The following is a 24,401-nucleotide window of genomic DNA, read 5'->3' as shown; positions in this document are numbered from 1 at the left end:
TGACAAATCCACAAATCCATAATATTTGGGGGATACTTGAACATGTGTCTCTCAGATATTAACAAATCAAGTAGACAAAAATAAGGCTACAGAGGGTTTAAATAACAAAATTAATAAGTTAATAAAAAATACATATTTTCAAAAATACACATGGAATATTCACAAAAATAAACAAGTACTAGACCATCAAAAATGTTTTAGTAATTCTAAAAAGCAGATCATTAATACTCTGACCACAATGTAATAGCATTATAAATTAATAACAAAAGAATGGTCCCTTTCAAAACAAAAAACAAAACTACAACTAGTTAAAAGTAAATAAAAACACTTTCCTGGGCTTCCCTGGTGGCGCAGTGGTTGAGAGTCTGCCTGCCAATGCAGGGGACATGGGTTCGAGCCCTGGTCTGGGAAGATCCCACATGCCGCAGAGCAACTGGGCCCATGAGCCACAACTGCTAAGCCTGCGCGTCTGGAGCCTGTGCTCCACAGCAAGAAAGGCCGAGATGGTGAGAGGCCCGCGCATCGTGATGAGGAGTGGCCCCCGCTTGCCGCAACTAGAGAAAGCCCTCGCACAGAAACGAAGACCCAACACAGCCAAAAATAAATAAGTAAATAAATTTATTTTAAAAAAAACACTTTCCTGCATGACATAGATTAAAAAGAAAACCAAAATGGAAATTACAAACTATTGGGAAATGAGTGACAGTGAAAGAAATTGTGTATTTAATCTTATTGGATATGGCCAAAATAGTATGATATGAAAATGTGTAGCATTAAGTCCATTCATTAGGAAATAAAATTTCACTAAGCAGTCATTAAAAAATAAAAAGTTAAAAATATAATATATCAAGAAAATGAACCCAGAGGGGGAAAAAACAATAAAGGTAAAAGCATAAATTGGATTTCCACTTCTCTTAATACCTGACTCAGTCCTCTCTCAAAGGATAACTTGAAAAGCTGAATAAAATATGACCAGCATTTACTTGAAGGAATCAGCATTAGAGAACAAACAAGGTAATAAAGAACTGTCAGACAAGAACCAAGAGAAGACAGAACTCCAGAGGTAAGTTAGCCATTAGGTACCACTTTCCTATTAGTAGCATTTCCCATTTTCAGAAGAGAAAGCTGAGAAGTTGTGAGAAGTTGAGTGGTTTAGCCTCACAGGGCTGTGTGAAGAATAGCTGGAGTCTGTAATCTCTTATACCCAAGCTTTGGATTGGAACCCAAAAAGATTAAGGACTGGAAATAGACTAGCCTTCTAAAGGACTGCAGTTCAGCTTCAAAGCATCTCATTCCCTGAAACTGAATTATGGTGATTTTGGATTGTGGGTGCCTTTAGGCAACTGTCAGAAATAAAAGTAAATCTTCCACAGGGAAAATGAAATCATCCTAAACTTCAAATTAGTTCCACTAGAAACTTAATGAATACATTTTCTGGCACACAATCAAAAGAAACAAGGCCCAGGAAGAAACATGGAAATATGCACAAAACCACCAGAAATAATGGACAATAGAAATCGTCCCACATAGATTCCATGTATTGGAGTTATTGGTCATAATCCTTAAAACAACTATGCTTACAAAAGTAAAGGGTATAATAAAAAATAACGTTGGGCTTCCCTGGTGGAGCAGTGGTTAAGAATCCGCCTGCCAACGCAGGGGACACAGGTTCAAGTCCTGGTCCGGGAAGATCCCATATGCCAGTGGAGCAACTAAGCCCGTGCACCACAACTACTGAGCCTGTGCTCTAGAGCCCGCAAGCCACAACTACTGAGCCCGCGTGCTGCAACTACTGAAGCCCATGTGCCTAGAGCCCGTGCTCCACAACAAGAGGAGCCACTGTGATGAGAAGCCTGTGCACCGCAATGAAGAGTAGCCCCCACTCGCCGCAACTAGAGAAAGCCTGTGCACAGCAACGAAGACCCAACACAGCCAAAAAATAAATAAATTTATTTTTAAAAAAATTTTAAAAAATAACGTTAAGAATTTTGGCATAAAACTAGAAATATTTTAAAAAGTACAGAAGAAAAATAAATGGGTTAAAAGGAGTGTTTGAATATCTGAAAACTTCCAAAACTAATGAAAGATATTAGGTCGCAGAGTCAAGAAACTCTATGACCCCTAAGGGGATAAATAAAAAGAAGTCCACACCTAGCTACATCAGCTGTCAGTCTAATTTTTGCCCCTTGAACTTAACATGCCTCTTCTGCCTCTGGCTGCCTGTAAATAACCAATTCTTCAAATGGTCTTAGAAAAAGCTTTATCATCCTGCTGGTTCTACCTCTAATGGGTTGAATAAGCTTTGAGCTCGTATTTATTTTATTTGTGTATGAGTCATGTTTTTAACTTTTTGAAACTTGTACTTTGAATATACATATATGAAACAAAGAATTCATGAAATAATACTTTTCCCTCTTGCAATATTTTCTGTTCTATTTTGTTCTTTTCCATCTTATTAAAAGATAATTTTGGTCACATTCACTAAATCTGGTCTCAACCTGCAGTTTGAGAAATCCTGCCTCAGCAGACCAGGGAGTATGTGGGTGGTGGGGAGGGAGAGGGGTAGAACTGCATTTTTAAAAAACCCTAATATTTAAATTTATTTGTTTGGCTTCCTCCCTCCAGGAATCAGATGACCCTGGAGACAGGGTCGGTTTTTTTTGCTCTTTGCTTTTTTGCCCAGGGGGATTTATTGCTCTTTCCTCGCTCAGCCCTCAGACTCCGGGATCAACCCTGGAGGCTATCAGGAAAAGCCAGCGGCCGGTTTAATCTCAACAGCCGGTTCCTGGTCCCTCCGGGAAGTGAGGACAGCTGAGACGCTGGCGGTCTGGGGTGGCGAACCGGCCTCCCCGTCTTGGAAGGCTCCCGGGCTGCCGAGAACTTTGCCGCACTCCTGCCGGGAATAGAGACCAAGCGAGCTTCAAGTTCTCCTCGAGAGTTCGCGGAAGTGCGAGGTGGGGGAGTCGCGGAAGAGGCGGCCATCGTCAGCTCTCTGTGGGTCTCCCCTAAGTCCCCCGTGCATATTCTGGCTTGGCGTTATCCGGCCCCTCCCCGAGCCAGGAGGCTTACAGTTGGAAAGAGTGACTTCTGCGAGTCCCTTAGGTCCTATTTGGAGGGACTGAAGACCGCGAGGAAAAGTGAGCAGTAAGGGGCCTGGTCAGCCTTCGTCCGGCCCGCCCTGGGCTACCGGTACCCTTGAACCCGCCCCTACTGTTTTGTCTCTGGGCAAGTTCCAGGCGCTCTGCACTCGCGATCCAAAGGCGTGGCGGCGCGAGCCATGAATCGTATGGGTGCGCTGGGCTGCGCAAGGCTGCGGTGGGCGCTGCTGGGGACGCGGGTGGCTCTCCCTGGCCTCGGCTCCCACGGGGCCAGAGCCAAGGCCGCGATCCCCAGCGCCCTCCCTGCGGCCCAGGCAGCCGAGGCTCCCGGAACCGGGCCTGGCGATCGGAGGCTGCGGAGCCTGGAGGAGCTTTCAGGGCCAGGGCAGCTGCGTCTCTTATTCCAGCTGTTGGTGCAAGGCTACGTTCTGCACTTGCACCAGCTCCAGGTAACCGAGCGGGGGGCCTCGCGACCAGGGATGTGGTACGCACCCGGACAGAGAAGTTGGGGATGGGGAGACGTTGGACAAAAAGTGAAGGACACGTTTAGCTCGGGACCGAGTGGGGCTGTGGTCATACACTGGGAATCTGTAGGGGCTATGAACTGAAATGAACAGGTCAAGGGGTGCTATGAAGCAGGAGGGCACTGGGCTAGAGGTGATTTGGGAGACTAGGTTTAAAGTGGACAGAGGTTGAGATTCAGTCTCATCTCCTTGACTCCTCTTTTCACACTGGGTGCCCCACCCATTCTAGACTTCTTCCAATTCCTTAAGCCTAGAAAGTCCTTCCCCCGCCTTAGGGTCTAGGAGGTTCCCTCTGCCTGAACTGTTGTCTTCACCCTTCTACTTAAACACTTGTTTTTGTCTCTGTGATTTCCCTGGGCTGGGTTAGACACCTGTTAATGTGCTCCTGTAAAGCACCATCTTCTTTCTCTGTCAATTCCTCTGTGTTATATGTTTTTTAAATTTTATTTATTTATTTATTTATTTATTTATTTATTTGCGGTACGCGGGCCTCTCACTGTTGTGGCCTCTCCCGTTGCGGAGCACAGGCTCCGGACACGCAGGCTCAGCGGCCATGACTCACAGGCCCAGCCGCTCCGCGACATGTGGGATCTTCCCGGACCGGGGCATGAACCCGTGTCCCCTGCATTGGCAGGCGGACTCTCAACCACTGCGCCACCAGGGAAGCCCATTTATTTATTTTTTATTTATTTATTTTTGGCTGCGCTGGGTCTTCGTTGCTGTACGCAGGCTTTCTCTGGTTGCGGCGAGTGGGGGCTACTCTCCTTTGCGGTGCGCGGGCTTCTCATTGCGGTGGCTTCTCTTGTTGCAGAGCACGGACTCTAGGCGCACAGGCTTCAGTAGTTGTGGCTCGTGGGCTCTAGAGCGCAGGCTCAGTAGTTGTGACGCACGGGCTTAGTTGCTCCGCGGCACGTGGGATCTTCCCCAACCAGGGCTCGAACCCCTGTCCTCATTGGCAGGCAGGTTCTCAACCAGTGCGCCACCAGGGAAGTCCCTGTGTTATAAGTAATATAAACATTTCTTTAATATTGCCCTCCTGCAAGAATGTAACCCTGTGAGAGCAGGGGTCCTCCTGTTTGGCCTGTATCTCCAAGCCTGGCACTTGTAGATGCTCAAATATTTGTTGAATCAATGAAAAGTCCATATTTTAATTGTATCCTCAGGCCACATCATTTAAAAATGAAGTGATTGATTATATGATCTAATACAACTATCAAATGCTTTCTTAGTAAAATTAATATTTCAAACATTAAAAAAAATAAAGTGGACAGAGGTTGGGAGAGAAGGGAGCTGTCTTGGTAATAGAATAACACATGCAAGTGTATAAGCTGCCAGATGTTATAGAACCACTATTTATCTGTGGTGATATCTATGGTGGTATCGGCTACCACAGACTTCTTCCAGAGGAAATGGCTTCTGGAGGATTACAGAGGTTTGGTGATTTGCAGGGTAAATTTCCCCTTAATGGAGAAAAAGATGTCATTGCTCAGAGAGTGAAAGCAAAATCATAGACATTAAGGAAAAGGTACATTTTTGTTATTAAGAAATCAATGTCCAGTAAGAAGGTTTTATCCAGTGGAACACTGATATGAGGCAGGGATGGATGGATCGCCCACTGTCAATGGACAGAGACTGGAAAATCCAATGTTGGTTAAGTTGGAGAGGTTTTAGGAAGTGAACCAAAGAGATTCATGTGGGATTTGTCTTTCTGATGACTATTAACAAATATTAGCGCACCCACTCTGCCCCAGGCATTTTTCCAAGAGCTGAGCTTCAGTGAGATGTGGCCAATACCCACATGGGGGTTAAATGCTTCTTTGGGGAAGAGGGGTAACAAGGGAGTAAACAAATCAGCAAACAGCTAATTTCAGAAAGAAAGCTGAGTGCCCTGGGAGGAGAAGCCAGTTCAGGGCTGGGGGAGGAGTGGGACCTTTCATTCGAGCATGCCATCCAGGCACATGTGTGGTTGTCAGTGACTGACAGGAGTAGACAGGCCTTGGGCTGGGCTGATGAACAGACTGGTCACCAGGTAGCTGTACTGGGCAGTAGTGAAAAATGAGGAGGAGCTGTGGGGCCTTGGGATATGACAGGCCTTTGAGGAGGATATTGAAGGCCAGACTAAGGGCCCTGGTTCTTCTGAGGAGCCATGGTGAGCTATTGAGCAGGCATGGGGTGAAGATGGCCTCCAAGGGACACTGTCCAGGTTATGGTGTGTACAGTAGGATGGATTGGACAGGAGAGGCAGAGAGGGCCTCGGGTGACAAAGGATATGGCATTATCTGAGCCACCCCCCAGGGAAAGTTGGACTGGGAGTTAATGATGAGGGAGAAAATGACTGTGAGTATTTGAAGGTCCAGACTGAACACAGTTTCTCTGCACCTGCCTGGGCTGCTGCCAACTCCTAGGGTCTTCTCTGTTGGGTTCATGCTTCTGAGGCATGGTGGGCAGGTCACAAGGCACTCGGAGATGGTTAAAAAAAATTATTCCCTGTGTGCTCAGCTCCAAGAAACCAAGTAAGCCAAGAAACCAGAGTCCTGAAAGCTTCCCCTGCTTGATTTAACCTCTAGAAATGTGAGCAGCCCAGTGAATGCCCCAAGGGTGGGGACTAAGGATTTCTCACCATTTTTCAGGGAAAGTTTATTGGGAAGTTTTGCTCAGGACTATCTCTGCAGTGGTAACTACCAAGAAATTCTTGACTGCCCTAGGAAGTGGAGGAGGAAGCAGGAGAAAGCCAGGAGTGTGTGGCCATTTATTTATTTTTCATTTTTTAAAAAACATTTATTTATTTATTTATTTGGCTGTGCCGGGTCTTAGCTGCAGCGCACAGGATCACGGGATCTTCGTTGGGATCTTCACTGCGGCATACAGGATCTTTTTAGTTGCGACATGTGGGCTCTTTTAGTTGTGGCATGTGGGATATAGTTCCCTGACCAGGGATGGAGCCTGGGCCCCCTGCATTGGGAGCACAGAGTCCTAACCATTGGACTACCAGGGAAGTCCCTGTTTGGCCTTTTATTTTATTTTTTTAAATTAATTTATTTTTGGCTGCATTGGGTCTTCGTTGCTGCGCTCCGGCTTTCTCTAGTTGTGGCGAGCGGGGACTACTCTTCATTGCGGTGCGCGGGCTTCTCGTTGCGGTGGCTTCTCTTGTTGTGGAGCACGGGCTCTAGGCCTGTGGGCTTCAGTAGTTGTAGCATGTGGGCTCAGTAGTTGTGGCACACGGGCTTAGTTGCTCTGTGGCACGTGGGATCTTCCCGAACCAGGGCTCGAACCCGTGTCTCCTGCACTGGCAGGCGGATTTTTAACCACTTCGCCTCCAGGGAAGTCCCCCTGTGTGGACTTTTAAAGGAGAGGCCGGACTAGAATTTTGCAGAGCCTCCTGGCTTCAGCCTTTGTATCCCAAAGATCTGGAATCACATGAACCTGGGCTGCTCCATGGGAAATATATTAGCCCTTCCCACTACATGTGGCTGGTGTGAGTTAGTAAACAGCGGAGTGCTGCACATCTATAAAAGCCAGTTAATACCCCTATTGAGAAAGAGGATGCTTCCAGTGACCCACTTTGTATCAGTTCAAATCCATTTGGTTGCCACTCTCACCAGCTTAAACTATAAAGCAGCTTTATTGGTTCCTATAATGGAAAAGTCTCATAGTTGTGTGCCCTTCAGGTATAGTTTGCTCTAGTGATTCACGAGACCATCAAAGCCCCAGTTCTGTTCTGCAGTTCTCTTGGCTCTGCCGTCTCACAGAGCTTAGTGGACTGGCTTGGGTTAATTGCCCATTCTTGAATCCATCATAGTGGCCATAGGTGTACTCTAGCTTAGACTCATGCAGGCTTACTCCTAAAGCTGGGGTTGGGGGCCCTGCCACCTAAACAGGCGGCTGCTGCACAAGGAAGAGGACAGGAAATGATATAAGGGCAGCTGACCATAATGTCTCCTGCACCCTCAGTTGTCAAAAACTGCGTATCACACATAAAATTAATAAAATCAGCTTAGGGAAGCACTGTAGGACTTTAAGGGGTTGGAGTGGGAATTGGGAAATGTGAAAGCCTTGCTAGTCCATAAATGCCAGTTCCTTTCTCTTTTCTAACTAAAATAATGACAAGAGTGCTGAAAAAGTGAAATGTGAACACATGTTAAGTTTATATGTAAATTTATGTAACAAATTGATATCTTTCAAAGATGTTGACCCTGAGAATGATGAGATCAGCTGTCTATTCTGTAGCTCTCATTGTGGACTACCTGGGTTGGTGACCCCTCCTGTGTCTCCCTAATGCTTCCTGTACATATTTGTCATTTCGTGTATCATGTTTCTTTTTTTTATATATAGTTAACAAAATTTTTTTTCTTGTGATGAGAACTTTTAAGATTTACTCTTTTAGTAACTTCCAAGTATACAATACAGTGTTGTTATAGTCACCATGCTGTGCATTACATCCCAGGATGTAATCTTATAACGCCCACTTATTTATTTTATAACTGGCAGTTTGTACTTTTTGACCACCTTCATGCATTTTGCCCTCCTTCCATGCCCACCTCTGGCAACTACCAATCGGTTCTCCGTATGTATGAGTTTTGTTTTGGTTTGTTTAATTTTTAGATTCCACATACACATGAGATCATTCAGTATTTGTTTTTCTCTGACTCATTTCACTTAGCATAATTCCCTCAGGGTCCATCCATGTTGTTGTAAATGGCAGGATTTCTTCTTCTTTTTTTTTTTTTTTTGCTGTATGTGGGCCTCTCACTGTTGTGGCCTCTCCCATTGCAGAGCACAGGCTCCGGACTCGCAGGCTCAACGGCCATGGCTCACAGGCCCAGCCGCTCCGCGGCACGTGGGCTCCTCTCGGACCGGGGCACGAACCCGTGTCCCCTGCATCGGCAGGCGGACTCTCAACCACTGCGCCACCAGGGAAGCCCTCCTTCTTTTTTATAGCTGAATAATATTTCTGGGCGTGTGCGCGCGTGTGTCGCATTTTCTTTATACATTCATCCATTGATGGACGCTTACGTTGCTTCCATGCTTCCATGTCTTGGCTATTGTAAATAACTGCTGCAGTGAGCATGGGGGTCCATTTATCTTTCTGAGTTTAGTGTTTTCATTTTCTTTGGATAAATACTCAGAAGTGGGACTGTGGGATCATATGGTAGTCCTAATTTTAATTGCTTGAGAAACGGCTATACTGTTTTCCATAGTAGCTGCACCAATTTACACTCCCACCAACAGTGCACGAGGGTTCCCTTTTCTCTACATCCTTGCCAACTCTTATTTTTTTGTCTTTTAGCCATTCTAACGGTGCAAGGTGATATCTCATTGTAGTTTTGATTTGCATTTCCCTGGTGACTAGTGATGTTGAGTACCTTTTCATTTACCTGATGGCCATCTGTATGTTGTCTCTGGAAAAATGTCACATCAGATCCTCTGCTCGTATTTTAATTGGATTTTGTTTGTTTTGCTATTGAGTTATATGAGTTCTTCATCTATTTTGGATATTAAGCCTTATCAGATATATGACTTACAAATATTTACTCCCATTTGATAGGTTGTCTTTTCATTTTGTTGATGGTCTCCTTTGCTGTGCAGAAGCTATTTAGTTTAATGTAGTCCTGCTTGTTTATTTTTGCTTTTGTTACCTTTGCTTTTGGTGTCAAATTCAAAAAATCATCATCAAGACTGCTGTCAAGGAGCTTACCACCTATGTTTTCTTCTGGGGTTTTTATGGTTTCAGGTCTTAAGTTCAAGTCTTTAATCCATTTTGAGTTAATTTTTGTGTATGGTGTAAGATAGTAATCCAATTTCATTCTTTTGCATGTGGCTATCCAGTTTTCCCAACACCATTTATTGAAGAGGCTGTCCTTTCTCCATTATATATTCTTTGCTCCCTTGTCATAAATTAATCTACCGTATATGTGTAGGTTTATTTCTGAGGTTTCTATTTTGTTCCACTGATCTATATGTGTGTGTTTATGCCAATAACATACTGTTTTGATTACTATAGCTTTGTAATATAGATTGAAATGCCTCCAGCTTTTTTCTCCTTTCTCAAGATTGCTTTGGCTATTCGGAGTCATTTGCAGTTCCATACAAATTTTAGGATTGTTTATTTATTTCTGTGAAAAATGCCATTGGAATTTTAGTAGGAATTGCATTGAATCTGTAGATTGCTTTGGGTGGTATGGACATTTTAACAATAGTAATTCTTCCCATCCATGAGCATGGAGTATCTTCCCATTTATTTGTGTCTTCTTTAATTTCTTTCTTCAATGTCATGGTTTTCAGTGTACAGGTCTTTTACCTCTTTGGTTAAATTTATTCCTGGGCATTTTATTCTTTTTGATACAGTCATAAATGGGAGTGTTTTCTTAATTTCTCTTTCTGATAGTTTGTTATTAGTGAATAGAAACAAACTGATTTTTGTATTTTGATTTTGTAACCTGCAAGTTTACTGAATTCATTTATTAGTTCTAACAGTTGTTTTGGTGGAGTCTTTAGGGTTTTTGATATATAGTATCATGTCATCTTCAGATAGTGATAGTTTTACCTCTTCTTTTCTGATTTTGATGCTTTTTTTTTTCCTGGCCTAATTGCTCTGTCTAGGACTTCCAATACTATGTTGAATAAAAGTGGCAAGAGTGGCCATCCTTGTCTTTTTCCTGATCTTACAGGAAAAGCCTTCAGCTTTTCAACATTGACTATGATGTTAGCTATGGGCTTGTCATATATGGCCTTTATTATGTTAAGGTTCATTCTCTCTATACCCAGGTTTTAAAATATTTATTTATTTATTTATTTATTTATGGCTGCATTGGGTCTTTGTTGCTGCACACGGGCTTTCTGTAGTTGCAGTGAGCAGGGGCTACTCTTTGTTGCAGTGTGCAGGCTTCTCATTGTGGTGGCTTCTCTTGTTGTGGAGTACGGGTTCTAGGTGCGTGGGCTTCAGTACCTGTGGCTTGTGGGCTCTAGAGTGCAGGCTCAGTAGTTGTGGTACACGGGCTTAGTTGATCCACGGCATGTGGGACCTTCCCGGACCAGGGCTCGAACCCATGACCCCTGCATTAGCAGGTGGATTCTTAACCATTGCACCACCAGGGAAGCCCCTATACCCAGTTTTATGAGAGTTTTTATCATAAATGGATGTGGAATTTTGTCAAATGCTTCTTCTGCATCTATTGAGATGATCTTATGATTTTTATCCTTCATTTTGTTATATGTTGTATTATATTGATTGATTTGCAGTTGTTGAACCATCCTTTCATCCCTGGAATGAATCCCTCTTGATCATGATGAATGTTTTTTTTGTTTATTTGTTTGTTTGTTGTTTTTTATGTATTGTTGAATTTGGTTTGCTAATATTTTATTGAAGAGTTTTTTCATTTATGTTCATCAGGGATATTGGCCTGTATTTTCTTTTCTTGTACTGTCCTTGTCTGGTTTTAGTATTATGGAAATTCCAGCCTCATAAAATGGGTTTGGAATTGTCCCCTCCCCTTCTTTTTTTTTTTTTTTTGGAAGAGTTTGAGAAAGTTTAGTATTAATTCTTCTTTAAAATATTTGGTAGAATTCACCAGTGAAGCCGTCTGGTCTTTGACTTTTGTTTGTTAGGAGGTTTTGGTGACTGATTCTGTCTTTATACTAATAATTGATCTGCTCAGATTTTCTGTTTCTTCATACTTCAGTCTTGGTACAATGTATGTTTCTAGGAATTTATCCATTTCTTCTAGGTTGTTCAATTTGTTGGCATATAACTGTTCACAATAGTCTCTTGTGATCCTTTGTGTTTCTGTGGTATCAGTTGTAACGTCTCTTCTTTCATTTCCGATTTTATTTATCTGAGTCCTCTTTTTCTTGGTGAGTCTAGCTAAAGGTTTGTTTATTTTGTTTAGCTTTTTAAAAAGCCATCTCTTAGTTTCAGTGATCTTTTCTATTGTCTTTTTAGTCTCTGATTTATTTCTGCTCAGATCTTTGTTATTTCCTTCCTTCTACTAATTTTTTAAAATTAATTTTTATTGGAGTACAGTTGTTTTACAATGCTGTGTTAGTTTCTGCTGTACAGCAAAGTGAATCAGCTATACATATACATATATCCCCTCTTTTTTGGATTTCCTTCCCATTTAGGTCACCACAGAGCATTGAGTAGAGTTCCCTGTGCTAAACAGTATGTTCTCATTAGTTATCTATTTTATACATAATATCAATAGTGTATATTTGTCAATCCCAATCTCCCAATTCATCCCCCCAGCCCTTTCCCCCTTGGTATCCATACTTTTGTTCTCTACATCTGTGTCCCTCTTTCTGCTTTGCAAATAAAATTATCTATACTATTTTTCTGGAGTCCACATATATGCATTAATATATGATATTTGTTTTTCTCTTTCTGACTTATTCCACTCTGTATGACAGACTCTAGGTCCATCCAGTTCTCTGCAAATGACCCAATTTCATTCCTTTCTGTGGCTGAGTAATATTCCATTGTATATATGTACCATATCTTCTTTACCCCTTCCTCTGTTGATGTGCATTTAGGTTGCTTCCATGTCCTGGCTATTGTAAATAGTGCTGCAATGAACACTGGGGTGCATGTGTCTTTTTGAATTATGGTTTCCTCTGGATATATGCCCAGTAGTAGGATTGCTGGGTCATATGGTAGTTCTATTTTTAGTTTTTTAAGGAAGCTCCATACTGTTCTCCATAGTGGCTGTATCAATTTACATTCCCACCAACTGTGTAAGAGGGTTCCCTTTTCTCCATACCCTCTCCAGCATTTGTTGTTTTTAGATTTTTTGATGATGGCCATTCTGACCAGTGTGAGGCGATACCTCATTGTAGTTTTGATTTGCATTTCTCTAATAATTAGTGATGTTGAGCATCTTTTCATGTGTTTGTTGCCCATCTGTATGTCTTCTTTGGAGAAATGTCTATTTAGGTCTTCCAGCCATTTTTTGATTGGGGTGTTTGTTTTTTTGATATTGAGCTGCATGAGCTGCTTGTATATTTTGGAGATTAATCCTTTGTCAGTTGCTTCATTTGCAAATATTTTCTCCCATTCTGAGGGTTGTCTTTTCATCTTGTTTATGGTTCCTTCTACTAACTTTGAGGTTAATTTGTCCTCCTTTTTCTAGTTCCTTGAGGTGTAAAGTTTGGTTATTCGCGATCTTTCTCTCTCTCTCTTTCTGTCTTTCTTATTCTTTTTTAATCTTTCTTATTTCTTAATGTAGGCATTTATTGCTGTGAACTTCCTTCTTGGAACTACTTTTGCTGCTTCCCATAAGTTTTGGCTTTTGCCATTCTTTGCATCCTTTCCCTGAAGCCTCCATTCCCACACTCCACTGGACATCAGCATCAAAGGCCAGATGATCTGTGACCTTCTGAACCTGGCGGATTTTTTTCTGCCCAGCGCAGAGGATATCGTTTCCAGCTCTAGCAGCTCCAGCAGCTCCACCACCAGGTCAGCCTCCTTACTTATCTGCAGCTCAGCTGGCAGCATGAGCAGCCCCATAGAGACTCTGGGAAGGGGTGGTGTCTGGGTGTTCCCTCCTGCTTGATCTCCCTTACTGCTTGATCTGCCCTGACGATCTATCCATGCACACTGCCATGTCAGTGCCCCTAAAAGCATGTTTGATTAATTGCTCCCCTGCTCAGGAATCCCTACAGGTCCTGGGGAATCAGCTTTAAATTCCTCAAGCAGATGTTTGAGGCCCCAGCCTCCTTTTCCCAGGCACCCCTCACTTTAAGTTTTGCTATGTTGTGTTTTTCCATTTTCATTCATCTTTAGTATTTTTTTAAATTTCTCTTTTGATTTCTTCTTTGACCTAGTGGTTGTTCAGTAGCATGTTGTTTAATCTCCACATATCTGTGAATTTTCCAGATTTCTTCTTGCAGTTGATTTCTCTTTTTTAAAATTAATTAATTAATTAAGTAATTAAATTATTTCTGGCTGCATTGGATCTTTGTTGCTGTGCACGGGTTTTCTCTGGTTGCAGCAAGCAGGGGCTACTCTTCATTGCAGTGTGCGGGCTTCTCATTACAGTGGCTTCTCTTGTTGCAGAGCACGCGCTCTAGGCGCATGGGCTTCAGTAGTTGTGGCATGTGGGCTCAGTAGTTGTGGCTCGTGGTCTCTAGAGCGCAGGCTCAGTAGTTGTGGTGCACGGGCTTAGTTGCTCCACGGCATGTGGGATCTTCCCAGACCAGGGCTCAAACCTGTGTCCCCTGCATTGGCGGGTGGATTCTTAACCACTGGGCCACCAGGGAAGTCCTTGCAGTTGATTTCTAGTTTCGTACAATTGTATGGGCAAAGATGCCTGATTGGATTTCAGTCTTCTTAAATTTATTAAGTTTTGTTTTGTGGCCTAACATTTGATGTATCCTGGAGAATGTTCCATGTGTGCTTGAAAAGAATGTATTCTGTTGCTTTTGGGTACAATATTTTGTATATGTTTGTTAAGTTCATCTGGTTTAATGTGTCATTTAAGGCCAATGTGTCTGTATTGATTTTCTGTGTGGATGATGAAGTGGGGTATTAAAGTCTCCTACTATTATTATATTGTTATCTATTTCTCCCTTTAACTCTGTCACATATTTAAGGGCACATGTTTCTTACCATTACCTGTTTATATAGCTTAGAGATTGGGCTGTGAACCTCAGAACCTTTTCCAGCTCTGTGTCCCCCAGCACCTGGGTACAGGAGAGGTTCTTGATAATGTTTGGTGAATGAATACATTTCATGTACCAGTCAAAGGGCTATGAGTGGTACTGAGCAGTAGCTACATCTAGTGGTAAACTTCTTTGTGAGATTCTTCTCAGCTCCCTGATCTGAGTTGTTTGACATAAGATAGAGTGAAAAAGAGACAGTGAGGGAGGTGGGCAGATTGATCAAGCTGGCCCATCAGGTCTTAGCTTTCTAGGTTCAGAAACTAAATTTTGTCAGTTCATTCAGCACGGGTAGACTATTGGGGACTGACCCATATTGGCCAAACACACAGAAACAAATTGTGGATTGGAGTATTTATTTACAAAAGTTAGCCCTCCCAGGGATCTTATACCCCATCACATAGAAGCCCCCTATTCTAGTTATTCCTACCTAACAAACTATCCCAAAACATAATGGCTTAAAACAACATTTTGTTATACTTATGATTTTGTGAGTCAGGAATTTGGGCGGTGCACATCAAAAATGGCTTATCTCTGCTTCACAGTGGAGTGGGGCTTTAGTTTGAATGGCTGAAGATGGCTGGGATGGCTCAAGTGGGGCCATATGTTTAGACTTCAGGTCTGGTTTTTGGCTGACTTCCTTAGCTTTTCTCCATGTCACATCTGCTGGGGCTGGAATTTCCAAGATGGCTTCTTCAATTACATGTTGGATGCCTGGGCTGGTTTGGCCAGAATGACTATTTCTTTCACCACATGGCTAACCTGGGCTTCCTCACAGCATGGGGGTCTCTGCATAGTCAGACTTCTTACAGGGTGCTGGTTTCCCCCAGAGTGAATATTCCAAGAGACAGAACGTGGAAGTTGCCAGTTTCTTAAAGCCTGGTTCTGGAAACTGGCATAGCATCATTCCTGCTGTATTCTACACATCAAAGCAGTTACAGAGCCCACCCAGATTCTAGAGAAGAAGATGTAGACCTGACCTATTAATGGGAGAGATGTCAAAAAATATGTGGCCTTCTTTAATACACCTAACCTCTTCCTAGAATCCACATACCTAGGGAGAGAAATTAGTAACTACATTAGTGGACCGCTTGGTGTGCAGGGACCCCAGAACTAAAGCAATAGAATTGTACGGAAAAAATTTCATCTAGGCCTTGGAGAAACCTGGTTGAATGTGCTTCTCTGGTGCCTGTCCATTAGATTAAGTATCTCTCTCTCTTCAGAGATAAATGCTGCCTATTTTTGCTCTTTGGCTCCTTCTTCTGGATTTTGTAATGGCCACTCCCATCCTGTTAACACATTCTTTCTTCAGATTGGCTAATACCATTGATTAGATGGATTTTCTTTCCCAGTACTCATGTTACCATCAAGCCTTCCAGAGATTATCTTCAAGTTACCTTGACTTGCTTGAGTGTTTTTCAGTCTCATCTGGCAGATGTTTACAGACTGTCCTTGAGACTCTGGTGGAATCTAATGTAGTGCTTTAAAGCCTCAGGGATGGGAAATTTGAAACTAGGTATCAAGGTATAAAGTGTGAGTCATACCAACTTAGCAAATGCACTGCCAGAATTTTTACCTTACAGATAAAATTTGTGGTCAAAGAAATATTACACACTTTTCAAGATAGCAATATTTCTGATTGGGAAACATTAGAATGACTTACATATCCCAGTAGGGAACTAATTAAATAAATTACAGTACATTCATACAATGGAATTTTATACAACCATTAAAAATAAAAGGGGCAGGTCTATGTGTATTAATATGAATTGCTTGGTAAGAGATGGGAGGAAAGTAAGGTGCAAAACTATATAATATGCCATCATTTGTGGATAAAAAGTATGAGAGGTATATTCATATATATATATATATATATATATATATATAGTATGTGCATAAAATATCCCTGGGAGGACACACAAGAAATTGGTAATGATGATTGCCTCTTTGTAGGGGTCTTGGAGTTTGGAGATGAGAGTTAGGAGGAAGACTTACTTTTTTTTTTAAATACATTTATTTATTTGTTTGTTTGTTTGTTTGTTTATTTATTTATTGCTGCTTTGGGTCTTCAATGCAGCACGCAGGCTTTCTCTAGTTGTGGTGAGCGGGTATACTCTTCGTTGTGGTGTGCAGGCTTCTCATTGCGGTGGCTTCTCTTGTTGCAGAGCATGGGCTCTAGCCACGTGGGCTTCAGCAGTTGTGACACACGGTCTCAGTAGTTGTGGCTCACAGGCTCTAGAGCGCAGGCTCAGTAATTGTGGCACATGGGCTTAGTTGCTCTGCGGCATGTGGGATCTTCCTGGACCAGAGCTCGAACCCGTGTCCCCTGCATTGGCAGGTGGATTCTTAACCACTGCGCCACCAGGGAAGTCCCAAGACTTACTTTATATTGCAAGACTGCTATGGACCTCCACCAGAGTTTCCTCTGGCTTCATCCTGCCCAGGCATAGTTCACCATCTTTTGGGTCTTTTTGTACCCTTTGCATTTTGACAGTGTACATATATATTGCCTTTTACAATTTTAAAAACAACAACAAAAGAATGGAGAGCAAGAGATAAAGCATGGCTGACCTAGTGCTTCCTGGTCCAGCATAATATTTTGAGATCCTCTGATGGCCTTTCCTCTTGTACCCCTGTTTGGCTCTGGGTCCTTACTTTTGATGTCCACTTCTGCATCTGCATCCTCTTTTTAGCTCTGCGTCCATTCTTGGTCATCTCCTCCTTGTTCTTGAATACTCTCATTGTTCCAGTCCAGACCATCCCAGCTTGCAGGCAAAGGTGCACAGCTTACTGAGGTATGCCTCTGGGTGTGTGAGGGGTGCAGGTTGGGGGTGCCGCTTCTGTTTTCCTAACAGCCTCTCTGAGGGCGTCCCAGGCAAGGCCTTTTCTTGGATTACCCTTAGATCTGCCTCTACTCTCAGCCCATTGTTTCTCTCTGGTACAAAATCAGAGGAAAGTTCTTACTGTCCACCTATCTGGTACATATCTTTGTAACTTTATGACAGTGCTTCTGTCTTGCATAAAAGCAGACATTTTTATAAATATTGAAGTAATGGCTGCACACATGCACAAAAAATTTTTTTTGCAGCTTTGTTTGTAAAACCAAAAATTCAGAAACATGTTAAATGCCCATCAGCAGGATAACTAGATAGTGACATATTCAATGGAACACTATGGAACACTATGCAATAGTCATAATGAACACACAAACTTTTTATATTTCAATATAGAACTTGGCAGGGGGAGGGATAAATTAGAAGTTTGGGATTAACAGATATACACTACTATATATAAAATGGATAAACAGCAAGGACGTACTGTATAGCACAGGGAACTATATTCAATATCTTGTGGTAACCTATATGAGAAAAGAATCTGAGTTATTATATATAACTGAATCACTTTGCTGTACACCAGAAGCTAACAGAACAGTGTAAATCAACTATACTTCAATAAAAAAATTAGAACTCAGAACCAAAGTTGAGTATAGAATGATATGTACTGTGGAATACTATTTCTATAAATTAACAACCACATAAAAATAATATGGGCTACCATTGTGATGTAGTAAAATTATATAAATATTGACAGAAAGAGCACATTTCAAATTCAAGATAGTGGTTGCTCTGGGGAGGGAGGGCAAAGGGAAAGATAAGAAGAGGACTTTGAAATGTTTTCTTTTCTTTCTTTTTTTTTTGTTGACGTATTTTTTTTAACATCTTTACTGGAGTATAATTGATTACAATGATGTATTAGTTTCTGCTTTAAAACAAAGTGAATCAGCTATACATATACATATATCCCCATATCCCCTCCCTCTTGCGTCTCCCTCCCACCCTCCCTATCCCACCCCTCTAGGTGGTCACAAAGCACTGAGCTGATCTCCCTGTGCTATGCGGCTGTTTCCCACTAGCTATCTATTTTATGAAATGTTTTCATTTTTAAAAAAGATTTGAAGCAAATATGACAAATATTAACAGTTCTTAATTCTGGAGGGAGGGTACAAGGGTGTTTATAATGTTATTTTCTTTAATTATCCACATTAAAATCTTCATAATAAAAAATACAAGTAATTCTGCTCATCATGATTTCAAATGGTGCCTCTGGCTTGGTCTGATCTTAGAGAAAAGCATTCAAGACCAGGTTCAGAGCAAGGAGAACTTGGGAATGCTGTTAGTTATTTAACACCCTCTGTCACTTGGAAATGTGAATTCCACTTGTTGAGGGGGTTGGGGCTAAACTCCTCTTGACACTTGGACAGCAATGAGTCATGGCTGTGCCAGCTGAATTCCTCTTCATCTTTGACCCTGAATGATGCCTTCTTTCTGGCATTGGTCAGTGTAGGCAAAAGAGAGGCCTGTGCTTGAAGTTACATCTCTCCTTCTGTTTATCCACCTGATGGCTGCCAGCTTTTCGTGCCAGGTTTGTTGACACTGGCAAAACAGTACTTGGTATTTGTGAGTTCACTTTTGTCCTTAGGACTATTTACTTGCTGTTTTAGTGTTCTTTTTCTGTGCTGAGAGCCTCCTTAAGGAACCCACTATCAGTAAACCAAACAGGCCTCTAAGTAGGAGAATAAAACATCGCAATGCAGTATCAATTTTTCTGAGGGGAGATTTTAGATGATTTTAATGTTTTTTTTTCTTATAACAACTTTATTGAGATATAATCCCATACCATACAACTCACCCATTGAACAATTAAGTGGTTTTTAGTATATTCACAGAGTTGTGCAACCATCACCACATCAATTTTAGAATATTTTAATCACCCCAGAAAGAAACCTCATACTCTTTGGCAGGAACTCCCTGCTCTCCATTCCCTCATCAGTCCCTGGCAACCACTAATCTACTTCCTGTCTCTATGGATTTGCCTGTTATGGACATTTCATATAAATGGACTCATTCAATATGTAATCTATTGTGAAAGGCTTCTTTTACTTAGCATGATGCTTTCAAGGTTCATCCATGTTGTACATGTGTCAGTACTTTATTCGTTTTTAATGGATGAATAATATTGCATCATAAGGATATACCCCACTTTGTTCATCCATCCATCTCCTGATGATATTTGCATTGTTTCCACTTTTTGGCTCAGTGGTATATTTTGAGTTCTTAAGGTCCACACAACTGTCAAAGATAAGCACAGTTGGGCATTAGTTAAAGTGGTGAAAACAGATTTTATTCAGGAACTACTGACAGTAGAGGAAAGAGATTAACGCCTTTCCAATTTGTGCAGAGGTGACTGGCGTTTTAAAGGGAGAGTGAGGGAGTGGGTGTGGGATGGCAGGGGCTTGAAAAGAGTCAGGGAAGTGAAAAGTGACAAAAAGCAGGAATTGGGGTGGGGGTTGGTCCATGTGAAACTCATTTGGGTTTGCTAACTGGTGCTTATCTTATCGATAAGCACCCTTCCACAGAGACTGGGAGAGAGGGGTCCTATCTTCAGACGATGGCTGGAACAAACAGGGCATTCCTTGGCAGCCTTGAGTTTTCTCAAGGCACAAAAGTACCTACTTAAAGTAGGCACTTTAAGGAGGGTTTCATCCTAGGGATGAAGGTCACTCTAGGGAGGTGACTTTGAGCTGTTAGAAACTATGTTAGTGTGTTCAAGTCTTTAAAGGCCAATGTTGGTGCAACAAAAAGAATAAAATACCTAGGAATAAACCTACCTAAGAAGACAAAAGACCTGTATGCAGAAAACTATAAGACACCGATGAAAGAAATTAAAGATGTTACAAACAGATGGAGAGATATACCATGTTCTTGGATTGGAAGAATCAACATTGTAAAAATGACTATACTACCCAAAGCAATCTACAGATTCAATGCAATCCCTATCAAACTATCAATGGCATTTTTCACAGAACTAGAACAAAAAATTTCACAATTTGTATGGAAACACAAAAGACCCCAAATAGCCAAAGCAATCTTGAGAAGGAAAAACAGAGCTGGAGGAATCAGGCTCCCGGACTTCAGACTATACTACAAAGCTACAGTAATCAAGACAGTATGGTACTGGCACAAAAACAGAAATACAGATCAATGGAACAGGATAGAAAGCCCAGAGATAAACCCATGCACATATGGTCACCTTATTTTTGATAAAGGAGGCAAGAATATACAATGGATAAAAGACAGCCTCTTCAATAAGTGGTGCTGGGAAAACTGGACAGCTACATGTAAAAGAATGAAATTAGATCACTCCCTAACACCATACACAAAAATAAACTCAAAATGGATTAAAAACCTAAATGTAAGGCCAGACACTATAAAACTCTTAGAGGAAAATGTAGGCAGAACGCTCTATGACATAAATCACAGCAAGATCCTTTTTGACCCACCTCCTAGAGAAATGGAAATAAAAATAAACAAATGGGACCTAATGAAACTTAAAAACTTTTGCACGGCAAAGGAAGCCATAAACAAGACGAAAAGACAACCCTCAGAATGGGAGAAAATATTTGCAAATGAAGCAACTGACAAAGGATTAATCCCCCAAATTTATAAGCATCTCATGCAGCTCAATATCCAAACAACAAACAGCCCAATCCAAGAATGGGCAGAAAACCTAAATAGACATTTCTCCGAAGAAGATATACAGACTGCCAACAAATACATGAAAGGATGCTCAACATCACTAATCATTAGAGAAATGCAAATCAAAACTACAATGAAATATCACCTCACACCAGTCAGAGTGACCATCATCAAAAAATCTACAAACCATAAATGCTGGAGAGGGTGTGGAGAAAAGGGAACGCTCTTGCACTGTTGGTGGGAATGTAAATTGATACAGCCACTATGGAGAACAGTATGAAGGTTCCTTAAAAAACTAAAAATAGAACTACCATACGACCCAGCAATCCCACTACTGGGCATATACCCTGAGAAAACCATAATTCAAAAAGAGTCATGTACCACAATGTTCATTGCAGCTCTATTTACAATAACCAGGACATGGAAGCAACCTAAGTGTCCATCGACAGATGAATGGATAAAGAAGATATGGCGCACATACACAATGGAATATTACTCAGCCATAAAAAGAAACGAAATTGAGTTATTTGTAGTGAGGTGGATGGGCCTAGAGTCTGTCATACCGAGTGAAGTAAGTCAGAAAGAGAAAAACAAATACCATATGCTAACACATATATATGGAATCTAAAAAAAAAAAAAAAAAAACATGGTTCTGAAGAACCTCGAGGCAGGACAGGAATAAAGATGCAGTCGTAGAGAATGGACTTGAGGACACGGGGAGGGGGAAGGGTAAGCTGGGACGAAGTGAGAGAGCGGCATGGACATATATACACTACCAAATGTAAAATAGATAGCTAGTGGGAAGCAGCCGCATAGCACAGGGAGATCAGCTCAGTGCTTTGTGACCACCTAGAGGGATGGGATAGGGAGGGTGGGAGGGAGATGCAAGAGGGAGGAGATATGGGGATCTATGTATATGTATAGCTGATTCACATTGTTATAAAGCAGAAACTAACACACCATTGTAAAGCAATTAAACTCCATTAAAGATGTTAAAAAAAAACATGTTCTGAAACTAAGTACAAACTATAAAAATCAAACAACAACAAAAAAACGGCCAATGTTGGGGCTTCGTTGAGAAGAGGGCTGAGGAGCCTGACTAGAATTTGGTAAAGGAGAAAAATCTTTAGCATAACCTACAGCTGTGTTTCCTAAATTTGTTTAGGTCCCCAACCCTTTGAAAATCTGAAAGCTATGGCACTTCTCTGCAGCAGAAATTTGTGTATATGCACAGCATATTGCATAGGATTTCAGCTGTCCACCCCCCAGCCTCTCTGCACACCCAGGTTACCACCCCTTGTCCTGGAGGTGGATTAGTGTGTTCTAGGCACTATACCTAGAATTTGGGTAATGGTTGCCAGGAGCTGCTTTGTGTTATCTACCTTAACATATTGGCTAGGCACAGAGCACCTCTGGAATCAATTAGTAGTATAATTCTCTTGTTTAACTGATGAGAAGGTGTCAAGCTCACACATACAAGACAAGGCAAGGCTGAGGCCTGACTGATTCAATCAGTAAAGCTATAACAGCCACTTTTAGACTTAGACATTTTATTGCTCACATAGTGAAAGGATGACAGAGGCAAAGGCACCAGCCTGTGATGCTGTGTCACATCCTCGAAGGACAACCCAGAAACTCTTCCAATCAGATGACTGCACTGCAAGTTGCAGGGTACCCTGTTGCTGAGGAGACCCTTCTAGACTGTAACTAAGGAGTTTTATATTCTGCAGCTCTTTTCTGTGTGGGCTTTCTGCCCACCCCTCTGCAGAACCCGGGCAGTGATAAGAAACTGTCTCCTGACAGCCTCCCAGATGAGCTAGGGAGGTGAGTGGGAGGTGGCCTCAGAGCAGCTCCTTGTAAGGAGGCATGAAGGCCCTCCAGTCTCTCATGTTCCAGGAGGATCACAAAGTCTAATGCCAAAACTCACAAGTTTTGAGCTCTTGAGCTACGGCTCAAGTCTTTGAGTGTGTGGATATGTGTGCAAGCTTGCCCCACAGCTGCAACCCCGACCTTTCACTTATCCAAATAAGAATTCTCAGGGGCAGAGATCACCCCATCAGATGGACATTGAAATTTTACTAATAGGAGCTCATACCAAATCTGCTCTGTTTGTCTTAGGCAACATCAGATGGGGGTCACCACAACCATGATTCTCTGCAGTTTAACTAGGCCTATCTGGAGTGTAGACTGCCTCCAGGCTCCCCATTTGGAGGACAACTAAAGCTGTCAGCCACCATGTCTACCCCACCTCAGCCGGCCCAGGGAAGTCTTGGGCAGTATGATTGTCTATTACCACCCACGGTGAAGAGTTTAGAACAACCCGTGACTAATGAACAAATAAAAGAGGCCGACAGTGACAGGATGAGGCTAAAGAGACCAAATCAGTGTCCAGAAGTTTAATCTTGCTCTGTCATCTTTAGTGGAGACTGGTCCTTTCTGAGGTCAACGGATCTTGGGACATTTCTGAGAGTTTTTAGATTCAGATTCTCTTTGGCCAGTGTTGACGGTGGTGGCAACAGTCTGAGTTAAACTGTGAGATGTCTGTAGACAAGAATTGAAAGAGAGAGATTAATAGTCCCTCCCATCACCCCCAACCTCCCAGGGTTGATCTCTGATGTCCCACCAGCCAGGGGTGTTCCTCTTGTTTCCGTAGCCCTGTGACCAGTCTCTCCAGTAATCACTCCATTCTGTGTCCCAATCTTCCTTGTGTCTTACCCTCACATGATCCCTGGTTTCTCCTGAGCTGCCTCAGTTGTTTCTTTCTTGTATACCTTGTACCATCCTAGATCATCTCCCACCTCCTGATATATGGGCCACATCAAGACCACCTTAGGAGTTGTCACCTCATATCATGGTCATTAGCATCGATATCCATGGTTGTACAAGAGCGGCAAGCATAACTGGTGGCAGAAGAAGCACCAAGGTAGAGTAGTTCACTCCCCGACTCTTCCTGCTACTTGCAAATTCCAGTGGCCTGGTTCCCCAAGGAGTAGGTGTGGGAAGAAAAATGTTAGACTGTGAAGAAGGAATTATGTGGTTTGGGTATCTTACAGCCTATTTGGGCCTCTTTCCACCTTCCCCTTCTCTTAATGAAAAATTGCTTAAATGAGAGGTACCCTTCTGGTGAATTGCCACATTTATAGTCCAAACTGACTTTCTTAAGTGTGTGATCCAGTGGGAGCTGAGCTTTGGTTGTCCAGTTGTCTTTTTCAGTTTCTCCTTTAAGCGTCCATTCCCTCTTTCAATGGCACCTGCTGCCTGGGGATGATATGAGGCATGAAAGGTCCAGTGAATACCCCAGTAGCTGCCCACTGCTAGACACTTTTTACTACAAAGGTGGTGCCACTGTCTGATTGGACACTCTTGGGAATCCAAATATGTAGTACAGTCCATCTAAGGGTCTTTGAGTGCGCCTGCTCCACCCCCATCTGCTGTGTGGTTGGAGATGGCAGTGCCATACCCTGAAAAGGAGTCTACTGCAGTCAATATCTAATGCTACCCTTAAGAGGATGGTAGGAGTCCTATACAGTCTATCTGCCAGGATAGGCCAGGTCCCCCTCTGCTATGTGCCCCAAAGTTTCCTTTACCCCTGG

The 24,401-nt window shown here is 42.3% G+C and overlaps 2 protein-coding genes across 3 annotated transcripts in view; both read left to right on the top strand.

Annotated features, from left to right (window-relative positions):
* Positions 1–2,815, top strand: part of TTLL4 (tubulin tyrosine ligase like 4) — a 61,472-nt gene extending 58,657 nt beyond the window's left edge. The window contains exon 19 of the mRNA XM_060106018.1: positions 2,626–2,815. Within this exon, the coding sequence (XP_059962001.1) occupies positions 2,626–2,815 (190 nt within the window). The remainder of the gene's footprint in view (positions 1–2,625) is intronic.
* A 122-nt stretch (positions 2,816–2,937) lies between these two features.
* Positions 2,938–24,401, top strand: part of LOC132494790 (sterol 26-hydroxylase, mitochondrial) — a 42,905-nt gene continuing 21,441 nt past the window's right edge. Inside the window, exon 1 of one of the 2 annotated variants that reach the window (XM_060106019.1) lies at positions 2,938–3,547. In XM_060106019.1, the coding sequence (XP_059962002.1) occupies positions 3,278–3,547 (270 nt within the window). In that variant the 5' untranslated portion in view covers positions 2,938–3,277. The remainder of the gene's footprint in view (positions 3,548–24,401) is intronic. The other variant, XM_060106021.1, reaches the window with a different exon arrangement.

The sequence above is a fragment of the Mesoplodon densirostris genome, chromosome 8 (genome assembly GCF_025265405.1).
Source record: "Mesoplodon densirostris isolate mMesDen1 chromosome 8, mMesDen1 primary haplotype, whole genome shotgun sequence".
Taxonomy (NCBI): domain Eukaryota; kingdom Metazoa; phylum Chordata; class Mammalia; order Artiodactyla; family Ziphiidae; genus Mesoplodon; species Mesoplodon densirostris.
The sequence above is the reverse complement of the archived record's forward strand: the minus strand, read 5'-3'. Positions and strand labels throughout refer to the sequence as shown.